Below are 20,667 nucleotides of genomic sequence, written 5' to 3'. Positions count from 1 at the left end.
TATACAAATTAATCGTATCGGAATCAACTAAACAAGGAAGAGGTGGCGGTTGATGTGTCATTGATCGCTATAATTAGCTTATCATTTGGAAGGAAAAAATCACTTTCAAAGATCGATTCAAAACTGAATTTTACCGAGTCTAAGGTTAAGAATTTGTATATTTGATTTACCAATTTAATTTCAATTATTTAATATTATTTTGCAATTATTGTTATGTTATTATTTCGTTCTATTCAATTTATTGTTTTAACCTTTATCAACTAAAACTCCCTTTTATTTATTTTTCAGTTCAGCACGCGACAAGTCGTGGGCACAACAGCTACCACGAATTTAGAATCTAGTCACGTAAAAACGGTATTAGGAATTCCAGTCCCTATGGGATCGACTCTACTTCTCTAAATTACTATTTAATTCAGTTAGAGCATAGAAAATTTATATTTGGCGATTTCGACAATCATCAAGAGTGTCACGTGTCAAATAAATATATTATTTAAATTTTTTAAAAGAAAAATTATTACATAAGCCCTTCTCATCACCTAAACTCCGAACTCTAACCAATTGAATTAAGCCACGTGTCACATTTACACATAAACATAGATTTCCACATTTTTTTGTCAAAACACATAATTATAAAACATATTAACTACACATTCATGTAAATCATGAATGTCAAGCTTGACATAAAATAATTTTTTTTAGCTATTTTAGATCGACAATATTTTAGATTGATATGATAGAGATATCGATACATAATTTATGGTGACCGGCTTTATTGCTAAAAATTACCTGCTTCTTAACACTTGCACTATATTTTCTATCTTTTGCTTGGGAGTTATGTCATTGCTTATTAATGATTAGACCTCTTCATGCGTTGAGCTATTCGTTCAAGCCTTAAGGTCCGTTCGAAATTTAAGAGGATTTAAGTAAAAATATTAAGCTTGGAAAAAAATTAAGTCCATTTAAAATATGAGTCAGGTTTGGACTTGAACATTTAAGGTTTAAGCCTGACCCAATCCGTTTTGAAGTTTATAATACTATATATTATGTTATTTTTATATATTATGTAATTTATAACATATTAAAAAAATAAACATATACTAAATATATAATACTACTCTAATATAAACATTAAAATAATATTAAGATGACTATATAAAAAATATAAAAAATAATTAACATTAAATTAAAATAATATAAATATTTAAAAAATAAGATGAGCAAGCCTGAAATGCACTTGGGTTAATCTTTTATAAATATGAGCGGGTTTGAACAAAATTTTAAACTCATATTTCAAATCGAGTTGAGTTTAAATAAACATAAAATATTAATATCATATTTAGACTGAGCCAAACTTGACCCAAATCAACTATGAACACCTCTACTAATGATGTTATAGGTTTTAAATATCAAGACTATAATAATCTACTTTTGATCCTCTTCTTTTTTATTAAGCAAAAAAATGTTTTTCTTTTCCTTCTATAGAAAATCTTGCTTTTTCGATTCTTTTATTGTTTCTTTTTATCCTAGTAAAAGTTTAAAATGGTGGTATGTTCGAAATTTAGACTTATATAGTTTAGAGTTTACATTCAATCTATTATTTTTGGAACTTATAATTTGCATAGGTAATTATTTGATACGCTGTCAGTGAAATCGGGTTGAGAGTATGACAAATATTACATTTATTACACTTATACTTGTCAAACCTTTAACTCGTTTGTAGAGTTTAAAAAATTCCACTACCAATGTATCTAATAATTTTCCTTAAAACATTTTTTTTTCATCTACATTTTATTAACTAGCTTTTTTATCCATGTCATGCACAGGTTATATGCGTATACATTAAATTATTTAAAATATTTTTTAAATGATATCATTTCACTTAAAATTTTATAAAAAATATAATAATATAAATGTCTCATTTGTTAGTTTAGATATATGGTATTAAAAATGGTTTAAAAATTAAATAAAAAATTTTTTATAATTTAAATAAACAAAGATTATGTTATCTTTATTCCATTGATTTATAAATTCGACCGTAAATATGAAAAATAATTAAAAGTGAATGTATATTAAATAATTAAATTTGTCAATAAATCTTTTAACTTAATAGTAAAAACATTATGTTGTAATATGAGAACTTGGGTTTAACCTCAAGCAATTTCATTCCTCTCTCTTAATTATTAAACAAATAATTAATATTCTTGGATATCAATGTATTCAACCTTGCATGATGCAGCCCTTCTTCCTTACTTTCTCCTTAAACTGGTAAATATTCAAGTTGTTCACTATCCTCTTGTCATTACCAATGACAACAAATGGAACTCGGTACTTTCTAAACCCTCCAGTGTGCATTGGAAATTAAAACCCTTGAGGGATGATATTCGCAGTCTACTGCAGCAGGTACATCTTAGGACACAACATGGATACCATCCGATGAATCACTTCATTTGGAGGGTAGCATCACAAACGTCACCATTTGGTCCTGATATCTCATGGCATTAATGTTTGTTTCTTTGTGCCCTTGTATGAATAAATTGATTAAATTTTTTCTCGATTCCATACGATTTAAATTTTAATTAAATAAAATTTAAAATAATTTTTATTTACAATTAATTATAGATAACAGTATAAGTTTGTTTATTTTAATAATTAAAATTATAAAAAATAAAATAGAAGTACAATAAATTTTGTTTTTACCAAAGATTACATCATTATTTTCTTCTAAACAAAAATAAGAAAAATAATATATTTTCTTGTTTTAAAAAATAAAATGTAAATTAAAAAAATTACTTTATTATATTTATTAATTAATATAATTTATTATTAAAATTTAATTCTTTAGTTTAAATATAACTAAAAACGGAAATATTTTGAAATTTAAAGAACTAATCTAAATTTCAATGTTTTCATATATACTTTTGTTTCTTATTTTATATATTAGAGTAAACTATACAAATAATTACTCGGCTATGCTTGCGTTCCTGTTTTGGTTAACCAACTTTAAAATATTTCAATTTAAGCATTAACGTCAAAATTCGTTCTTGTTTATATCACCCGCCATTCAATTGATAATGAAAAGTCTTTTTCTAATTGGTATAATAACACATTCAATCCTCAATACTTACATATTCTATCAATTTAATCATTTAACCCTTCACATTACAAATTCTATCAATTTGATACTCAAACTTCCTGACCAAAGTTTTCAACTTTTAAGACAAAGGCATTTCACATCTATTAATTGTTTTACTTATGGTTGAAATTATCTAATTTGGTACATAACCCTTTTTGTTCATATTTTTAAGAAGCTAGTGTTAGAAATTAACTAAATACCATTAAAAATAATAGAAAATACAAATTTTAACAATATAATATATAATAAAATTATGTAAATAATTCAATATTTGTAAAAACTAGTTTTTCTCTTTGACTAGTATAAATTTAGTTTTTAATTAATTTGGTAAATAATTTGACACCAAATCAGATTTTTAGTGATATATGTTACTCATTGTAGATTTAAATAATTAAAAATAAATAGAACACATAATAATCTCTTATGAGTTTATAAAAAAAATAATTATCAATGTAATAAAAGGAAATTCAATTAACTCTTTCAATTTTTTTTTGAACTCATCGGCCTCTTTATTAAAGAATGGAACAAAGAAAAACAATTAAAAGAACCAACAGTTATAAGAAAAACACTAAAATGAATCCCTTAGTCGTGGGATTCCGACCGGTAGTTGCTCAAACAAGATCATTAATAATACTGGATAGAGAGCAACCAAACAAGAACTGGAGTCATCAGAACGCAAATCCTCACAACCCTTCGAAGAAAACCAACAGTTCTATGAAGGTTCATGAAGACGACAGTATTTTGTAGCCACTGCTTCTACCAATGCAGGGGCATCTTCGACCCAGTAGCCATCCTCGCCTCGACTTAATCCCTCTTGTGCCATTGTATGACCTGTTTTATTCCCAGATCTGCCAATGAAGTGGAAGGCGCGGGCCTGAAACTCCTTCGCTATCTCCTTTGCAGACCATGTAAGAGCACTTATATCCAAGAAATCATGTTCATGGTTATTAATCTTCCTAGTAACAGATCGTGAATCTTCTTCGACCATTATTGACAGAAAACCTAACTCTTTAGCAAATCGGGGCCCGTGTATCACCGCAACTGCTTCTGCTGCAAAGATTGAAAGCCCCCAAAATTTTCCTGTTTTCATCTCGAACCACAACCCCTGCTGCAGCCGTCTTTTGATTTAATCTAAACCTAGCATCAATGTTTATTTTAACCACTCCTATAGGTGGCAGAGACCACTGAACTTGAATGCCAGAAACTATACAATTATTTGTAGGAATCACAGACACCAATTTCACACAATAACTGCGAATGAAGCTAACAATCTCACCCATACGCTGGTTTGTTCCCTCATGCACCATACGATTCCGAGCAAACCATATAGCCCATAGTGTAAGACAAATTTCATTACGCTTTGTTGTATGATGCATCTTCAATATCCAAGAAAGCCACTCATGAGAATCCATTCGAGCACTAACCACATGCAATGGGTAACCTATCATTACCCACACATCTCTCGCTTTAGCACAAAATCTTAACACATGGTTTTCCGTATTGTGATCAACATTACACCTCGGACAACTTGGGTTATTTGTAACTTTTTTATTGTATAGGCATGATCTAGTGGCTACAAAACCATGAACAGATCTCCACAAAGCTATTTTGATTTCCGGGGGACACTTAGTTGCCCAAATTTGCTTGAAAACTTCATGTCTAGATGATAAATAAGTCGGTTGTTGGAGTAATAAACGATAACCACTATGAACAGAGTAGATACCCGAACGTTCACTGCCCCACACGAGTCAATCCTCTTGAGGAACAGATGGTAAAGGAATACCTTGAATAAGAATTGTGTCAGTAGCTACAAAAAGTAAGTCAATCAAATCTCGATTCCAACCCATTCTATTTGGCAAAATAAGCTCAGATACCCTCTCAATATTACCTGATCTAGAAGTTCAAACTCTTCTAGATAAAGACATTGGCACCCAACAGTCCTCTCAAATATTAATGCTTTCACCTTCCCCACATTCCATTTAAGCCCCATCTCAATTAATTTCCTGGCACTCCAAATGCTCCTCCAAACGAATGATGGTTTGGAACCTAACTAAGCACTAAGAAATCTTGTATTAGGAAAGTATTTGGCCCTTAGAATACGCGCCATCAACGACGTAAGATGCATTAAAATTCTCCATCCCTGTTTCGCTAGTAAAGCGACATTAAACTTCGTAAGATCCCTAAACCCCATCCCTCCATCATCCTTCAGGTTACTCAAAAATGACCAAGTACACCAATGGATACCTCTCTTGTTAGCCGCCTTCTGCCACCAAAACTTAGCTAGAATACCTTCAATTTCTTTACAGAAAGTTCCTGGCAACAAAAAACACATTATAGCGTATATTGGAATTGCTTGGAAAATGAATTTAATGAAAACTTCCCTGCCACCCATAGATAACAGCCTCGTACTTCAAGAAGATATTCGACTTCGAATTTTATCTCTTAGGCTAGCAAAAGCCCACTTTTTGTTCTGACCAACCATACAAGGTAAACCCAAGTATTTCTCTCAATTATCAGCATGATGAACCCTCAGAATTCTCTTCACATCTAACCTATTCCCCATGTCTATATTTGAACTAAAGAAAACTCTAGATTTTTCAAAATTGACCAACTGACCAGAACACTTGGTGTATGATTGAAGCACCTTCAAGACATTCGATGCTCTCATTGCCGTGGCATACCCAAAAATGAGTCTGTTGTCTGCAAACAATAAATGAGTAACCCTTGGGGCCCCTCTCACCACTCTTGCTCCCTTTATCGCACCACTACTTTTCGCAAACCTAAGCAAAGTCGAAAGACCCTCACTATAAACTAAGAACAAATATGGACTCAAAGGATCTCCCTGCCGAAGACCTCGAGATGGCGTAAACTTATCTCTCACATTCCCATTAACCACAATCGAGTAAGTAACTGATGTGATGAACCGCATAATCCATTCTACCTAATTGACCAAGAAACTTATTTTCAATAACATCTCTTCAATGAACCGCTAGTCAACACGTTCGTATGCCTTGCTCATATCTAACTTGAGAGCAAATGACCCTTCTTTACCAAATATTTTATTTTTCATGAAATAGAGAATCTCATAAGCGGCCACAATATTATCAGAAATAAGACGCCCCAACACAAATGTGCTTTATGCCTCATCAATGCAGAACCAAAGAACTTCTTAAAACCTATTCACCAAAGCCTTTGAAGAAATCTTATACAATACGTTACAAAGGCTTATGGGACAAAAATTCATCATGCTGCGAGGACTCTTAACTTTTGGAATTAAAACAATATACGTATGATTAATAAGGTTTATAGGGAACTCACCATTTAAAAGACCAATGCAATAACCAGCCACTTCATCTCCCAAGATATGCCAAAAACGCTGATAGAAAATCGCTCCTAGACCATCATCACCTAAAGCTTTTAGAGGCGACATTGACAACAAAGTACTAAAAATCTCCTCTTTAGTGAATGGTATATCTAAATCAGCATTCATCGAGTCTGTGATACACCTATCAACACCCAAGAGAATATCATCCTCATCAATGACACCCTGTGTTGCAAACAAATTAACAAAATAATCATGTGCAATCCTTCCCACTCTCACACCCCTTTAATTCTATTCAGCTGCTTCCATTGAGATGCAAACTTGTGAAAAAAGACAGTGTTCCTATCCTTATTTTTAACCAATTTTCTCGTGCCCGTTTTTCCCAATAGATCCCCCCTTTATCAACCTCAATATTCATATGCAATTTAACATTCAGCATCCCCTCCAACACAGCATCTGTCGGGGTTAGTGAACCCAAAGGAGCAATAGGAGAACGCAAAGAGGACACGTTAATTCTTTTTTCTCTACGAACCCGCTTAAACCACTTATCAAGACTACAACAAATATAGCTCAATCTTTCAGGTATAGTACCGTCTGAATCATTCCAAAGGCGTGCCATCTCAGTTTTGTATGTTTTTTCAAGAAGCCAAGCTGCCTCAAATTTAAAATGCCACAACCAATTTCTATGGCCATCATCCTCCATATCTACAACAATTGGACTATGATCTGAAAAGGAATGTGTAAAGTGAGATACTTTGTAAAGCTGAAAAGTTGTACTCCACACACCATTAGCAACAACCCTGTCCAACCTTTCCCTGATGTTATTGCTAGCAAACCGCCCATGTTCCCAAGTGTACCATACACCATCATACCCTAGATCCTCAAGCTCGCAATCCTCAAAGGCAACACTAAAAGCTTGCATCTGTCTATCATTACTAAGCAAGCCATCTTTCTTTTCAAAAGAAAATAATATTTCATTGAAATCCCTGAATAAAAGCCATGGAATAATAGGACAATCATTTAATTGCCGCAACAGTTGCCATAAATCTTCCCTGCGAGTTTCTTGCGGCGCTCCATAGAAACTAATATATCGCCAACATTTTTCATTAATATCTTCATTAATCAGGACATCAATATGACTATTAAAAAATGACCGTAAAGTAACAGAAATACTCGATTTCCATCCCAGGCAGAGCCCCCCACTGCTCCCCACCGAAGACACATAAATGCCATTCAAATAACCACATGATCTCCGAAAACCCTCTATCCACCTACTCTGTAATTTCGTTTCCACCAGAAAAATTACAGAGGGGTTACTGTCATTCAGTGTGTGCCGAAGACAACGAACCGTCCTGGGGTTACCTAAGCCCCGAACGTTCCAGTTAACGAGCCTCATTGCTCTCGGTTGACCCGCTGAGCGAGGCCTATCGATATTTCATTTTGGTATTTATCACCATTTCCATTATTATTTCCTTCACTATTATCCAAATGAAGGTGAGGCAGCTTCAAGCCTTCCCCATTAACCATTGGATCATCCTCCCTCATAACATCATCAAAACCACCACTTGAAAGCCTATTTGATGGCTCATCTTGCGTTATAACCAAATTCATGTTATTCCTCCAATTTAACCCCTGATTCTGACCATATCCCACAGGCAAAACATATGGATTCAAATTTTCCTCATTTACCCGCCCAAGATTCGCCCTTAATTGCCCATTACCAGGTCGCACCAATCTCGCCTCTATATTTCCCATGACAGGGGTGTTCCCCTAAAATTTTTCAATTTCACTTCTGGTGTACCACCACCCTCCTCCCTCAACCACCTGTTGGATGGAGCCACCGCACGCCTAAACAGAACCTTCAAAGAAATGTCCCAACCAAAAGAAAGCTCCTGATCATCCTGCAAAACATATAATGGATAAAAGCTCTCTCTGTGGCCTAACTTTCCACAAAGGAAACAAAAAAAGAGTTAATTTTTCGTAATCAAATTTCACAAATCTTATCCATTTGGCAGAACTATTTTTCTTTTTTGTTTTAGCGGTTTCTCCACATCCACCCTAACCCTTACCCTCAAAACTTCGGTATAGCTAAGAGTGATAGCTTTACAATCATAATCGATAAACTTCCCAATGAAATTCTCCATTTTTCTAGCCACCACTTCTGAATTAACTCAATGAGGAAGTTCTTGCACTAAAACCCTAAAATCAACGGTGTTTAATGGGATAGTCTTAGGATCATCTCCATCATGTAACCTTCGCAAGATCAGAAGATGTGAATTGAAATTCCATGGTCCTCTCGCTTCTATACGATCAGCATCTACCTTATGAAATAGTCTATACAGAAATCTCCCATCAGATAACCAGAAATTGTGATCCCTCTTATAGGATGCCAAACATTCACCAAAGTGGCTTTCATAGACGAAAAATTAACCACGCTCGTGTTAGAAATGTTCTGACGAGACAATTCTCTAGCGATTCTCCAGTACTAGTGTCACGGACTTAGAGTTTTCCCACGCGATCCGTGCGGCCTTAGGCAATTTCTCTGCTCAAAACGCCTAAGTCAGCCTAACTTGTAACAAAAAAAGGATTCAGCAGCAAAAACGCCCAAGTCAACTTCACTCGCAACAATAAAGGATTCAATAGAATTTCCTTAAGATTTTCACAAAGAACAACAGAAGAACGAAGTAAGAACGAGCCTTGAAAGATGAACAAAAGTAAGAACACTTGAGAGAAAAGTTTGAGTGAATACTCTCAAAATTCTTATTAATAACTCAATGAAATATACAATGAGCAAAGAGGTCTCTATTTATAGTTGAGCCTCATAGTATATCAATAGCTATAATTAAAAGCTGAATACAATTAGAACTCTAAGCTTACATAACCAGCTATATACAAATAAACCTCTAAGATTCCATAATTATATCTTCTAGAACACTTCCCATTTCTATCAGGCTCTTGAGATGGGCTTTTAATCTCTCCAATCACCGGGCCAGTTTGGTTGGGCCAGTTTGGTTGGGCTAAATGACCTCCCTCGAACACGATGGATCGCACCAGTTTGTCATGGTTGCAAGCACCGACGCGCAACCCATGACATTCTCCCCCACTTGTTCTAGCGACGCCCTCGTCGCATCCTCCTTATGGAACTGGTCAATCTTCCCTTGGAACTGCCACAATGCCTCAGCAGGTTCCCAACTTACTTCGCTATCAGGAAGTCCCTTCCATCGAACTAAGTACTCATGCTGTGGTCGGTGGTACTTTCGTCTAATTACCCGATCTGCCTCAATGTTTTCTACTTCACGATCATACGAGACTTTTACCCCCATCGGTGCTCGTTCGGACTTGCCTCGATTCGGATCTTCTTGATCCTCATGAAACGGCTTAAGCATGCTTACATGGAAGACTGGGTGTACTTTAAGTTTTGGTGGCAACTCCAGCTTGTAGGCCACCTTGCCCACTCTCTTTACAACTTTAAACGACCCTTCATACCTTCGCACAAGACCCTTGTGTAAACCAGTATATCGTAAAATCAAGTGTAGTTTAGCAAGGACTGAGTCACCCACTTGAAATTGTACATCCCTTCGGTTCTGATCGGCCCACTTCTTGCTACGCTTACTTGCCTTGTGTAAACAAGCTCTAGCCAAGTCATTCTTCTCTTGCCAATCTTTTGCGAATCTATAGGCTGCCGGATTTGGTCTTGTGTAATGGGTCACAACAGCGTTGGGTGTGAGTGGCTGTTGACCCGTCACTATTTCAAATGGACTTTGATTCGTGGTCCCACTTTGCTGCAAGTTATATGAAAATTGGGCCACATCCAGCAACTTTGGCTAATCCCTTTGTGTGGCACTCACATAATGCCGAAGATACGTCTCCAACAGTGCATTTACTCGTTCAGTTTGCCCATCGGTTTGTGGATGCATGCTCGTGGAGAAGTTCAAATCTGAGCCCATTGACTTGAACAACTCCGTCCAGAACCGACCAGTAAATCGACCATCTCGATCGCTGATAATAGATAGTGGCACTCCCCAATATTTCACCACGTGTCTAAGGAATAACCGAGCTGCTTCCTCAGCAGGGCACTCTTTGGTCGCCGGAATAAAAGTCGCATACTTTGAAAACCTGTCCACCACAACAAGAATACTAGCAAACCCGTCAGACTTAGGCAAACCAATAATAAAATCCATGGATAAACTCTCCCATGGCCTTTCTGGGACTGGCAGGGGTTGAAGCAAGCCGGCTGGAGTCTTTAACTCAACCTTGTCTTGTTGGCACACTAGACAAGTTTTCACATAGGTTTCCACATCAGCACCCATGTGAGGCCAATAATAGCGATCCTCCAAAAGGGCCAAAGTGCGATGCATCCCTGGATGGCCTGCCCATTTCGAGTCATGACATTCCTTCATGACTACCTTACGGAGTTTCCCATAATGGGGCACATAGAGGCAGTGTCCATGAGTGTATACTAGCTCCCCATCAAGCCAAATTCTTCTTGTTTTTCCCTCCTTGGCAAGCTCAATCAAATTTTTGGTCGTAGGATCATGGGACAATCCCTCTCGAATGCGTTCCAACAAAGAGCCATCAGGTTGACTGATTGCTGTGAATTCCATCTTTCGACTAAGTGCATCAGCAACATTGTTGGCACTTCCTGGTTTATATTCCATTGTGAAATCAAACTCTGCTAGTAAAACCTGCCAACGAGCCTGCTTGGGAGACAACTTTTTCTGGGTTAGAAAGTAACTATTGGTAACATTGTCGGTAAGGACCACGAACCTGGAACCCAATAAATAATGTCCCCATGTGCGCAAGCAGTGTACTACCGCAGTCATCTCTTTCTCTTGGACCGTATATCTACGTTCCATCTCGTTAAGCTTTCGACTCTCGAAAGTAATTGAGTGTCCATCTTGCATCAGTACTCCCCCAATAGCATAATCTGATGCATATGTACGTACCTCGTAAGGCTTCGTAAAATTCGACAAGACAAGTACGGGCTCCCTCGTCATTTCTTGCTTCAATTGGTTGAAGGCCTTCTCACATTCTGGATTCCAATCCCATACCTTCCCCTTCTTCAACATGTCCGTCAAGGGAGTGGTAATTTTAGAGTAGCCTTCGACAAAGCGGCGATAGTAATTTGCCAATCCAAGGAAAGATCTCAACTCTGTTACCTTGGTTGGAGGCTCCCACTCTGAAATGGCTCGAATCTTATTTTTATCCATTCGGATCTTACCGCCTCCCACAATGTGGCCTAAGAATGACACCTCTTGTTAGGCAAATGAGCATTTCTCCTCCTTGACGAACAGCTCATTTTCCCTCAAAGTCTGGAACACCTCCCTTAAGTGTCTTACGTGCTCTTCAAGCGACTTGCTATAGACCACAATATCGTCAAGGTAAACAACCACAAAACGATCAAGAAAGGGTTGAAGTACCTTATTCATTAGGGTGCAGAATGTAGCTGGAGCATTCGTGAGTCCGAAAGGCATCACAAGGAACTCATACGAACCGTACCGTGTCACACAAGCTGTCTTTGGTTCGTCCCCCTCGACTATCCGAACTTGATGATACCCCGATCTCAAATCTAACTTGGTAAACCATCTTGCACTACCAAGCTGGTCGAACAAATCTGCGATAAGGGGAATAGGATACCTATTCTTCACGGTGATCTTGTTTAGAGCTCGATAATCGATGCACATTCTTAAGGACCCATCCTGCTTCTTTTGGAACAACACTGGCGCACCATATGAGGATTTAGATGGTCTAATGAATCCCGCATCCAAAAGTTCCTTCAATTGTTTCCGCAACTCTTCTAATTCTGGCGGAGACATACGATAGGGGGCCCTTGCTGGCGGCACCACATTGGATACTAACTCGATTTTGTGGTCCACCTCCCTCTTGGGTGGCAAACTTTTTGGCAACTGAGCAGGCATTACATCTCGAAATGATTGTAGCAATTGTCCCACTTCTTTCGGGGTCTCACTAACAGATTCAGCGGTCTCTTCGATCTTCAAGGTGGCTAAATATGAGACTTCATTTCTCCGTACACCTTTAGCAAACTAAATTGCTGATAGTGTTTTTCCCTCAAAGCTTCTCTTCCTTGTCACTTTCACCATGCATTGATGTTTCGCATCTGAAATCACTATGTAATTGCTCGAAGGGGCAATAAGAGCTTTAACCTGATCAAGGAAGCTTAGTCCCACCACAAAATCATAGTCATCAAGTGGTATTACCTTAATGGATACCTTCCTTGACCAATTGCCGAGCTGAAGATCCACTCCCTTTGCAACCCCATTGATTGGAATACTTTCCGAGTTCACTGTTTTGATCCGACCCCCTCCATTATCTATCTTGAGGCCTAGTTTACAAGCAGCCTCCTCAGACATGAATAAATCAGAAGCGCCTGTGTCGACGAGCGCATTCAATTTTCTGCCGGCCACAATGATGTCTACAAACATCAAACCATGGCTCATTCTATCTTCGACACCCCCTAGTATCGATCCAAGGTTGTTATCCTCTACATCGGACTCCCACTTTGCTTCCATAGCCTTGAGAGCGGCCTTCTTTGGACAGTCCTTGATCATATGTGGACCCTCACAGTGGAAGCACCTTATAGGCCCACTCTTTCTCTTGTCCCAAGGTTTCTTACCATCGCCGTTCCTAGTGGGCCTTTCTTTATCTCCCCCACTATTACCCTTTAATCTGGGTTTAGAAGAATTGGAATTGTCTTTCCTCCCACCAAATTCAGCAAGTGATTCTGCTACTGACATAGCCTTGGTGAGCTCTTGAACTCCTCGGCGCTGCAACTCTTGCTTCGCCCACGGTTTTAATCCGTCCATAAAGGAAAAGAATGCCTCTTTCTCCCCCATATCTGAGATTTGGAGCATAAGCTCGCTAAACTCCTGTACATACTCCCTCACAGTGCCTTGTTGCGCAAGCCGATGCAACCTTGCCCGAGCCTCATCCTCGGTATACTCTGGGTAAAACTGTGCTTTGAACTCACATCGAAACTCCTCCCATGTTCCGATTTCAGACCCACCATGTCTCACATCAGTGGACCTACGACGCCACCATAACAAAGCAACGTCAGATAAATACATCGCAGCAGTAGTTACTTTAGTGACATCCTCCGTGATGCCTTTGGAACAGAAGTATTGCTCGATTCCCCACAAAAAGTTGTCCACATCTCTTGCGGACCTTATTCCCTTAAACTCTTTGGGCTTGGGAACATCAATATTGGGCTTGGGTGCAGCAGCCGCTAACCCACCATTGCCCAAGACAACCTTGTAGATTGTGAGTTCACCCTTGAGCTCCGCAATCTCTCCCTTCAAGGCCACCACCATAGCCTCAATGGCATCATCTCTACCAGTCAACTGTTTCATATTATCCGTCACATACTCTTTAAGCTGCTCCTGCATGGACTGCAGTCCATCATGGAGCCTATCATCAACATCTTCAACCCTCTCCTTGATATCCCCCATTGAACTCTCGAGAGTGACGACGCGATCCTCTAAAGCTGACAATATGTCCCTTGAGCGACTGGCTTTCCTATCCCTCCCACGGGTCTCCACTCCCTCAACTTCTTTTGACATCTTTCAACGGTGGCTTCGAACCTTAGCTCGGATACCAACTGTCACGGACTTAGAGTTTTCCCACGCGATCCGTGCGACCTTATGCAGTTTCTCTGCTCAAAACGCCTAAGTCAGCCTAACTTGTAACAAAAAAAAGATTCAGCAGCAAAAACGCCCAAGTCAACTTCACTCGCAACAATAAAGGATTCAATAGAATTCCCTTAAGATTTTCACGAAGAACAACAGAAGAACGAAGTAAGAACGAGCCTTGAAAGATGAACAAAAGTAAGAACACTTGAGAGAAAAGTTTGAGTGAATACTCTCAAAATTCTTATTAATAACTCAATGAAATATACAATGAGCAAAGAGGTCTCTATTTATAGTTGAGCCTCACAGTATATCAATAGCTATAATTAAAAGCTGAATACAATTAGAACTCTAAGCTTACATAACCAGCTATATACAAATAGAACTCTAAGATTCCATAATTATATCTTCTAGAACACTTCCCATTTCTATCAGGCTCTTGAGATGGGCTTTTAATCTCTCCAATCACTGGGCCAGTTTGGTTGGGCCAATTTGGTTGGGCTAAATGACCTCCCTCGAACACGATGGATCGCACCAGTTTGTCATGGTTGCGAGCACCGACGCGCAACCCATGATACTAGAGACATGTTCTTCTAATCTGACAGCTTCCTTTTCTTCAGCATCTTCTAGCGACAGCACTTGAAAATCCCCTTTCACATCAGCAATCTCAGAACCCGAAACCCTCATAACACCCAGACCACCAATGAAAAAAAGAATAACAAAACCTAGAAAACGGCTATATAAGTAGAGGAAAACAAGCTGTAGTAGCAGAGGAAAAACTCTCAAAGGAGAGAAAAAACCTTAAATACTAATCCCAACTTTTCCATATTTTGTCTTATGAAAAATTAAATGTTTATAAATTTTCTTATATAATTATTGATTGAACAATTGGATTTTTCAAAGCTATATTTTTTAACTCTGGATTTAATTTCCAATTTCAAGGGCCAATTTGAGTATTATTTCTATGTACCTTGAAGGAAATATCATACTGTTAACAATAAGAGTACATTTAAAGTGTTTTTTCAAAAGATTTTCTATTTTCTTTAACCAAAATTTTGTCAATCAAAGGATTATAAAATATTATATTTAAAAAAAAATTAAGGTAACCTTATTGATATTAGGAATTGACTCGAAAACGAGTCGTTAGTTGAGATAAGTTTTTCTTTCTTTCTTTTTTGAGTTTTACAAATTTATAAACGTGAAATACTTTTGTTTTAAAAGTTAAAAGTTTTGATTAGGAAATTCGAGGATGAACTTGATAAAATTTGTAAGTGTGGAGTTAAATTTATTGAATTATTTAGAACTAAGATCAAATTAATAAAATATGTAAGTATTGAAGTATGAATGTGTTATCATACCAGTTAGAAAAAAGCTTTCCGTTAAATTGCAGGTGACTAAAACAAGACTAAATTGAAAATTTTTAAAATTGGATAACCAAAATAAGAACACAAGCATAGTTAAATGACTATTTGTATAGTTTACCTTATATATTATATATATGATCTTAATTATAGTTTGAATGTATTATTTGTAAGGGTAAATTACATCAACAGTCATTCAACTTTGATGCAGCTGACAAAATAGTCACTTTAGTTTCAATTCAGTCACTCAACTTTCAAAAAATAACAAAGCAGTCACTAATATTATCGAAAAGTGACAAATCAGTCACCCATTAACGTTTTCCATTATAGACCTGACGGAACAAGTAACGTGACCAGTTAACTAGCTGACGTGGCCCGTTAACTTGCCACGTTGGACGAGCTAAAGTTGAGTGACTGTTTTTTAATAAATGACCCAATATTATTTTTTTACTTTTTGCGTAAATGGCCCAATATGTTTATACTTCTTCTCCATCCCAATAATCTTACCGTCGACGCCTCCACCACAACAATCTTTGGCATCACCATCGTTGACCTTCAAACCACCACCACCCTGTCCTTTTTTTCTTTTTCAACCCCCCAATGGAGGAGGCACCACAGTTGGGATCCAACTGTCTTTTTCTGCTGCCCAAAGTCATTAATTCTAAAAAAACCAGATTGAAATGGGATTGAAGACAATTTGGGGTCAAACTATCAGTACTCACAACCAAATCGGTGAGGGGAAATCTTCCAAAGTAACTTATCAAGTTTGAGATACGATATGATATAAACAAAAGGGGAACATCCAGACAAAATCAGAAGCAAAACAAAATTAACATAAGAAAAACAAAAGAGGAGAAACTCCATTGCCGACATTATCAAGTTGCATAAAACAAAATCAGAAGCAAAACAAGGAGAACATCTAGACAAACCAAACAATTGATTGAACTCATGATTTTCGGAACAAAGTAAGCGGTTATTCCAAAGGGACAACCAAATGCCGACAAGTGAAAATCTGGGTTGGGTCAGTGATTACCAAGATCCCAAAGTCGAAATCAGACTGGGTATTGTAAAAAAGGAGGATAAGATATGGATCAGAAGAAGAGCGGTAGGGAAGGTTAGCGACGAAAGCTGGGGTTGAAGTGAGGTAAGCCCAATCCTTTGAAGGAATTTGAATCGGGTCACAAGGTTAACAACTCAATTCCTTTTCCTCCTCTTCTTTTTCTCTTTTTTTATTGCCTAAACCTTAAATTGGTGCTAAATTAGGTTGTTTAAATTGGTGCTAATTGTCCAGCTAGCCGGTTAATGACAACAAAGACTCCGTTAAATGCCATGTCACTTTTCCGTTATGTTTGTGACGGAAAATGATTAAAAGCACTGTTTTGTTATTTTTCGAAAATTGAATGATTGAATTGAAACCAGAGTGCCGTTTTGTCAAATGCATCAAAATTGAGCAAGTAATTTACCTTATGCCTCTAACTTGAAAAAAAAACTGATATATCCGAAACATATTTAGTTTATATTTTAATCTATTAAGGAAAAGGCAGTTAAAATAATTTATAAGTCCAAGTATTAAGAGGGGAATTTTCTAAAAAAGAAAAACTCCACATGAACAGCAATACTGACCTAAAACACGGAATTTTAGTAATCCATGCAAATGGCTTGTCATGATCGAAAGCCTGATGAAGATGAAGATGAAGATGAAGATGAAGAAAAGAAAGCTTCTCTTAACGGAAAAATCATTCAACCACCCTATGTATCTAATTCTTTAATTTTGTTCCTATCTCTGGGTGTCATTTTTGTGATTGTCATGGCCACACTGGCTGGTGGTGGGTCTTCCAATCTGGCAGAAAGAAGGATATTGCTTTGCTCTATTGCACTCCACTCCATTTGGCCCAATCTACAAATTGCATACCACCATATATATTATTGGCAAACCGCACACCTACTGTGAAGGCCATTGCAACTGGTGGAACCTGCTTCGCCACTGGCGATGCTTCTACCAGACGCTCTAATCCATTAATAATTTGATAACGGGTGTTGGAAGATACCGCGAGGAAAACACCTGATAAAGATGGCAAACCATTAAGCAGGATCGAGATGAAAACCGATTTTCAGTTATTTAAATAGCATTCAAGGCTCCAACTACTTCGAGCACTGAATGAAATGGTCGTCAGGAGTAAAGAATGATTAAGAAGTACGGGACTGAAGTTAAAAGTCGGAATCTTAATAGGCTTAAACATACCCCAAAGAGCAGCACTTTTTAGAAGAGGTGGCACAGGAATGTCATCATCTGATTTCCTTATGCTCCTGATCATTTAGAAGAGTTATACAAGTAAGAAATACCTCAAAAGGAAATGACAAAAACAGTCAATACTATAAATGCTTTCAGATAAAGCACCTCAACTCAAATCATTCCAAGATGAGAGATGGGACTAAGAAGTGGACAAGGCAATTAGATTGCCTACATACTCCATTGTAAACCCAAATTATTGGAGGAAAAAACATTGAAATTTTGGCAGGAACAAACGCCAAGACAGTCTTGAGTATAACCGGTGAACCATGAAAAGGTACAAGTATCAACGAGAAAACTGTACCTTTTGGCAGTCATTACCAGATTTGCAATGCCTTGGCCAACAATACCACAGCCGAACCCTACTGAGCCATACAAAACACCCTGGATCCAAAATAAGCCAACAAATAAGCTAAAAAACAGAAAATGTCCTTGATCCTTCTTTTCTTTTCCTTTTTTTTGAAGAGGAAAAAAATGTTACATTAACAGCAGAAGACACTGGTAGTGGAACTGTATGAGGAAATGCAAAGAGCTATGACGATGCAAGAAAATGATACTCTACAACAATTCTCTAAGGGCTAAGTAAATGAGTCATCATAATTTAATCAGAACATGAAGCAATATCACCTCCCTGCTTCAACATTCCATATAATTCATTGATTACTCAGCTCTGGGTACCTTATAAAAATATGTTGCAATCCGTTGTTTCACTGAGAATTTACATCCTGGTCTTTCAGCTTCAAAAACACTGCAATAGTAGAACAGTTGACATTGTCTTAAAAATTACTTAAATCTGAGTAACATATAAAGTTGGAACTAGATAGGAGGCAAGAAAAACACATAAAGCAAGAAAAGAGCAAAATGAAACTTTTTGTTTTACCTAAAGAACAAATATCTCAAGCTTGAAATCTACTGTAGTATCAAACAGCAAGAATATCTACCAATGAACAAACTCAAAGGAATACATAAAATTCAACCATGAAACTAGGAGCTCAGAATTTCATAAGACAAAAGCTGTTGTTATGTTATAATAACCTGCTAGGAAGAACAGAGGCAGCACGCTGGAAGCTACCAAATAATCCTCTGGATGCAGATGGTTGACCAAAACGAGCATATGGTGCTAACATACCAACCAAAGCAATGTCAACCACTATACCGACCAAAAGATCGGCAAAGTACAACTCAAACTCTGCCCAAAAATCCTTTCCCCTTTTCTTCATTTCCGCATATGTTGCGCAGCCAGAATCAATTACTATCTGCATCATGTCATCAAACGAAAAAAATCAAAAGTGGAAAACTGAAGCACCAACCACAACTACATGCCCCTAAACTATAGTTAGGGTTATCATGCTAGTCACAGCATAATGAGGAGACAGGCACCAACGTATATGGTTAATGTAAATAGTCACTTGGTAGTACATTCATATTGCCTTAACATGGTTATGAAAAACTTTCAGAAAACATTAACATTTAGCTAATCCTGCGAATAAATATAAAAATGACACTCAACAAACCTCAGTTCCAACTTTGAAAAGAAATGAAGGATCAGCGAGCATTCGGTTCCGGAGCATAGAGCAGTATTTTATTAAAAAGCCAAGTGGCCAAACTGATTCCTGTCAAAAAGGTAAAAGAAAAGTGAGAGCATAAGATAGCCTACTCATAAAAAAATGATAAAAACAATTAACTGCTGCAAATGTAAAAGTAAAACAGAGGAAACTAACAAGAACCAACACAATCTAAGCCACTTTTTATCCTTAATTTGCATTAGTATTCAATTGACCTAAACAAAAATTTAAAGTACTTTTTGACCCTAGAATACAGTTATTCCTGATTAAACACCATGATAAGAAATTGTACTATTACTCAATATCAAATGAAGCAAATTTCTCTATTAGTTGCTTGTGTAAGCAAATTCCTTGAAAATGAAGATTCACACTTTTATTTCAGTTTATTTTCCCTCCATTTTCTCATCAATCAAACAAAATCAACAACAAAAAAAAGAGTAAAAGTAAAAGCTTTATAATCCGACCTGCAAATCCAAGTAACGAAGAAGGAACAATTTCCGGATTCCATTCCTTTTCGCAGCTTCCATCATGTCTGGAGGCAGCTCCACTCCTCTAGCTTCCACTTCCTTCATCACATCCTCAAACTTCAATATTGGCCCAAACTCTCTTTCATCTTCACTGTCACCTTCACCGCCATCGCCGCCGCCGAATGAACCACCGCCTCCATTATCTCCGCCGCCGCCGCCGAAGTCATCTATCTGTCGATCACCACTTCCAATCTCTGCAACCCTAGATTCATCATCAAAATTACCTTTTTCCCCTTCTAGTGAACCACTAATTGTGTTCCCCGTAGAATCCGGCCTAACGCAGCGAACCGAAAAGTCGCGGTTCGTGAAAGTTAAAACGTGCGTATGAACTGATACTGGTGAAGTTAATTTCAAACGAGATTCGATGCTATTAATATATTTAAGACAAGCGAAAGCTCTAGTCCCTATCACCTTATTCGTAGTTGTATAGTTAGCTCCGCCATTGGAGAAAGTTGAGAGGTTGAAGCTTGGGGCTGATGATATTGACATTTCCGACACGGAGACCGGAGATATAGAGTTGAAAGACGGCAGCGAAGCTAAAATTGGGGGGAGTAAAAGAAAGTAAAGAACAATAAAGCGGGCCTTGGAATTGACATTTGTGTTTGGGTTTGAACTTCGAAGCGAGACAGGGCTTCCCCGGAGTGATTGGAGTTCTGATCAAGTACTACGCGGGTAGAGGAAGGTATCGGCGTGGCAAAAAATAAAAATATGATAGTGGAAAAAATTTTAAAATTTAAATCGTCGCCTGAGAGATTCGAACTCTCGCGGGTGAAACCCATGTACTTAGCAGGCACACGCCTTAACCACTCGGCCAAAGCGACGGTGT

At 37.5% G+C, this 20,667-nt stretch overlaps 1 protein-coding gene and 1 non-coding gene across 2 annotated transcripts; both read right to left on the bottom strand.

Annotated features, from left to right (window-relative positions):
- Window positions 1-16,954: 16,954 nt before the first annotated feature.
- On the bottom strand, window positions 16,955-20,654 carry LOC107891638 (protein RETICULATA-RELATED 1, chloroplastic). Its single transcript, XM_016816480.2, has 7 exons — window positions 19,779-20,654; window positions 19,264-19,362; window positions 18,785-19,005; window positions 18,428-18,497; window positions 18,054-18,133; window positions 17,702-17,766; window positions 16,955-17,521 (listed from the first exon to the last, which is right to left on the bottom strand). The coding sequence occupies exons 1-7, from the start codon at window positions 20,328-20,330 to the stop codon at window positions 17,328-17,330; spliced, it is 1,281 nt and encodes a 426-aa protein (XP_016671969.1). The 5' UTR covers window positions 20,331-20,654; the 3' UTR covers window positions 16,955-17,327.
- On the bottom strand, window positions 20,581-20,662 carry TRNAS-GCU (transfer RNA serine (anticodon GCU)). The gene has a single exon. It is a non-coding gene; the product is annotated as a tRNA-Ser (tRNA).
- Window positions 20,663-20,667: the final 5 nt, after the last annotated feature.

This window comes from Gossypium hirsutum, chromosome D09 (genome assembly GCF_007990345.1).
Source record: "Gossypium hirsutum isolate 1008001.06 chromosome D09, Gossypium_hirsutum_v2.1, whole genome shotgun sequence".
NCBI lineage: Eukaryota > Viridiplantae > Streptophyta > Magnoliopsida > Malvales > Malvaceae > Gossypium > Gossypium hirsutum.
Note: the sequence above shows the minus strand (reverse complement) of the source record. Positions and strands in the feature narration are given on the sequence as shown.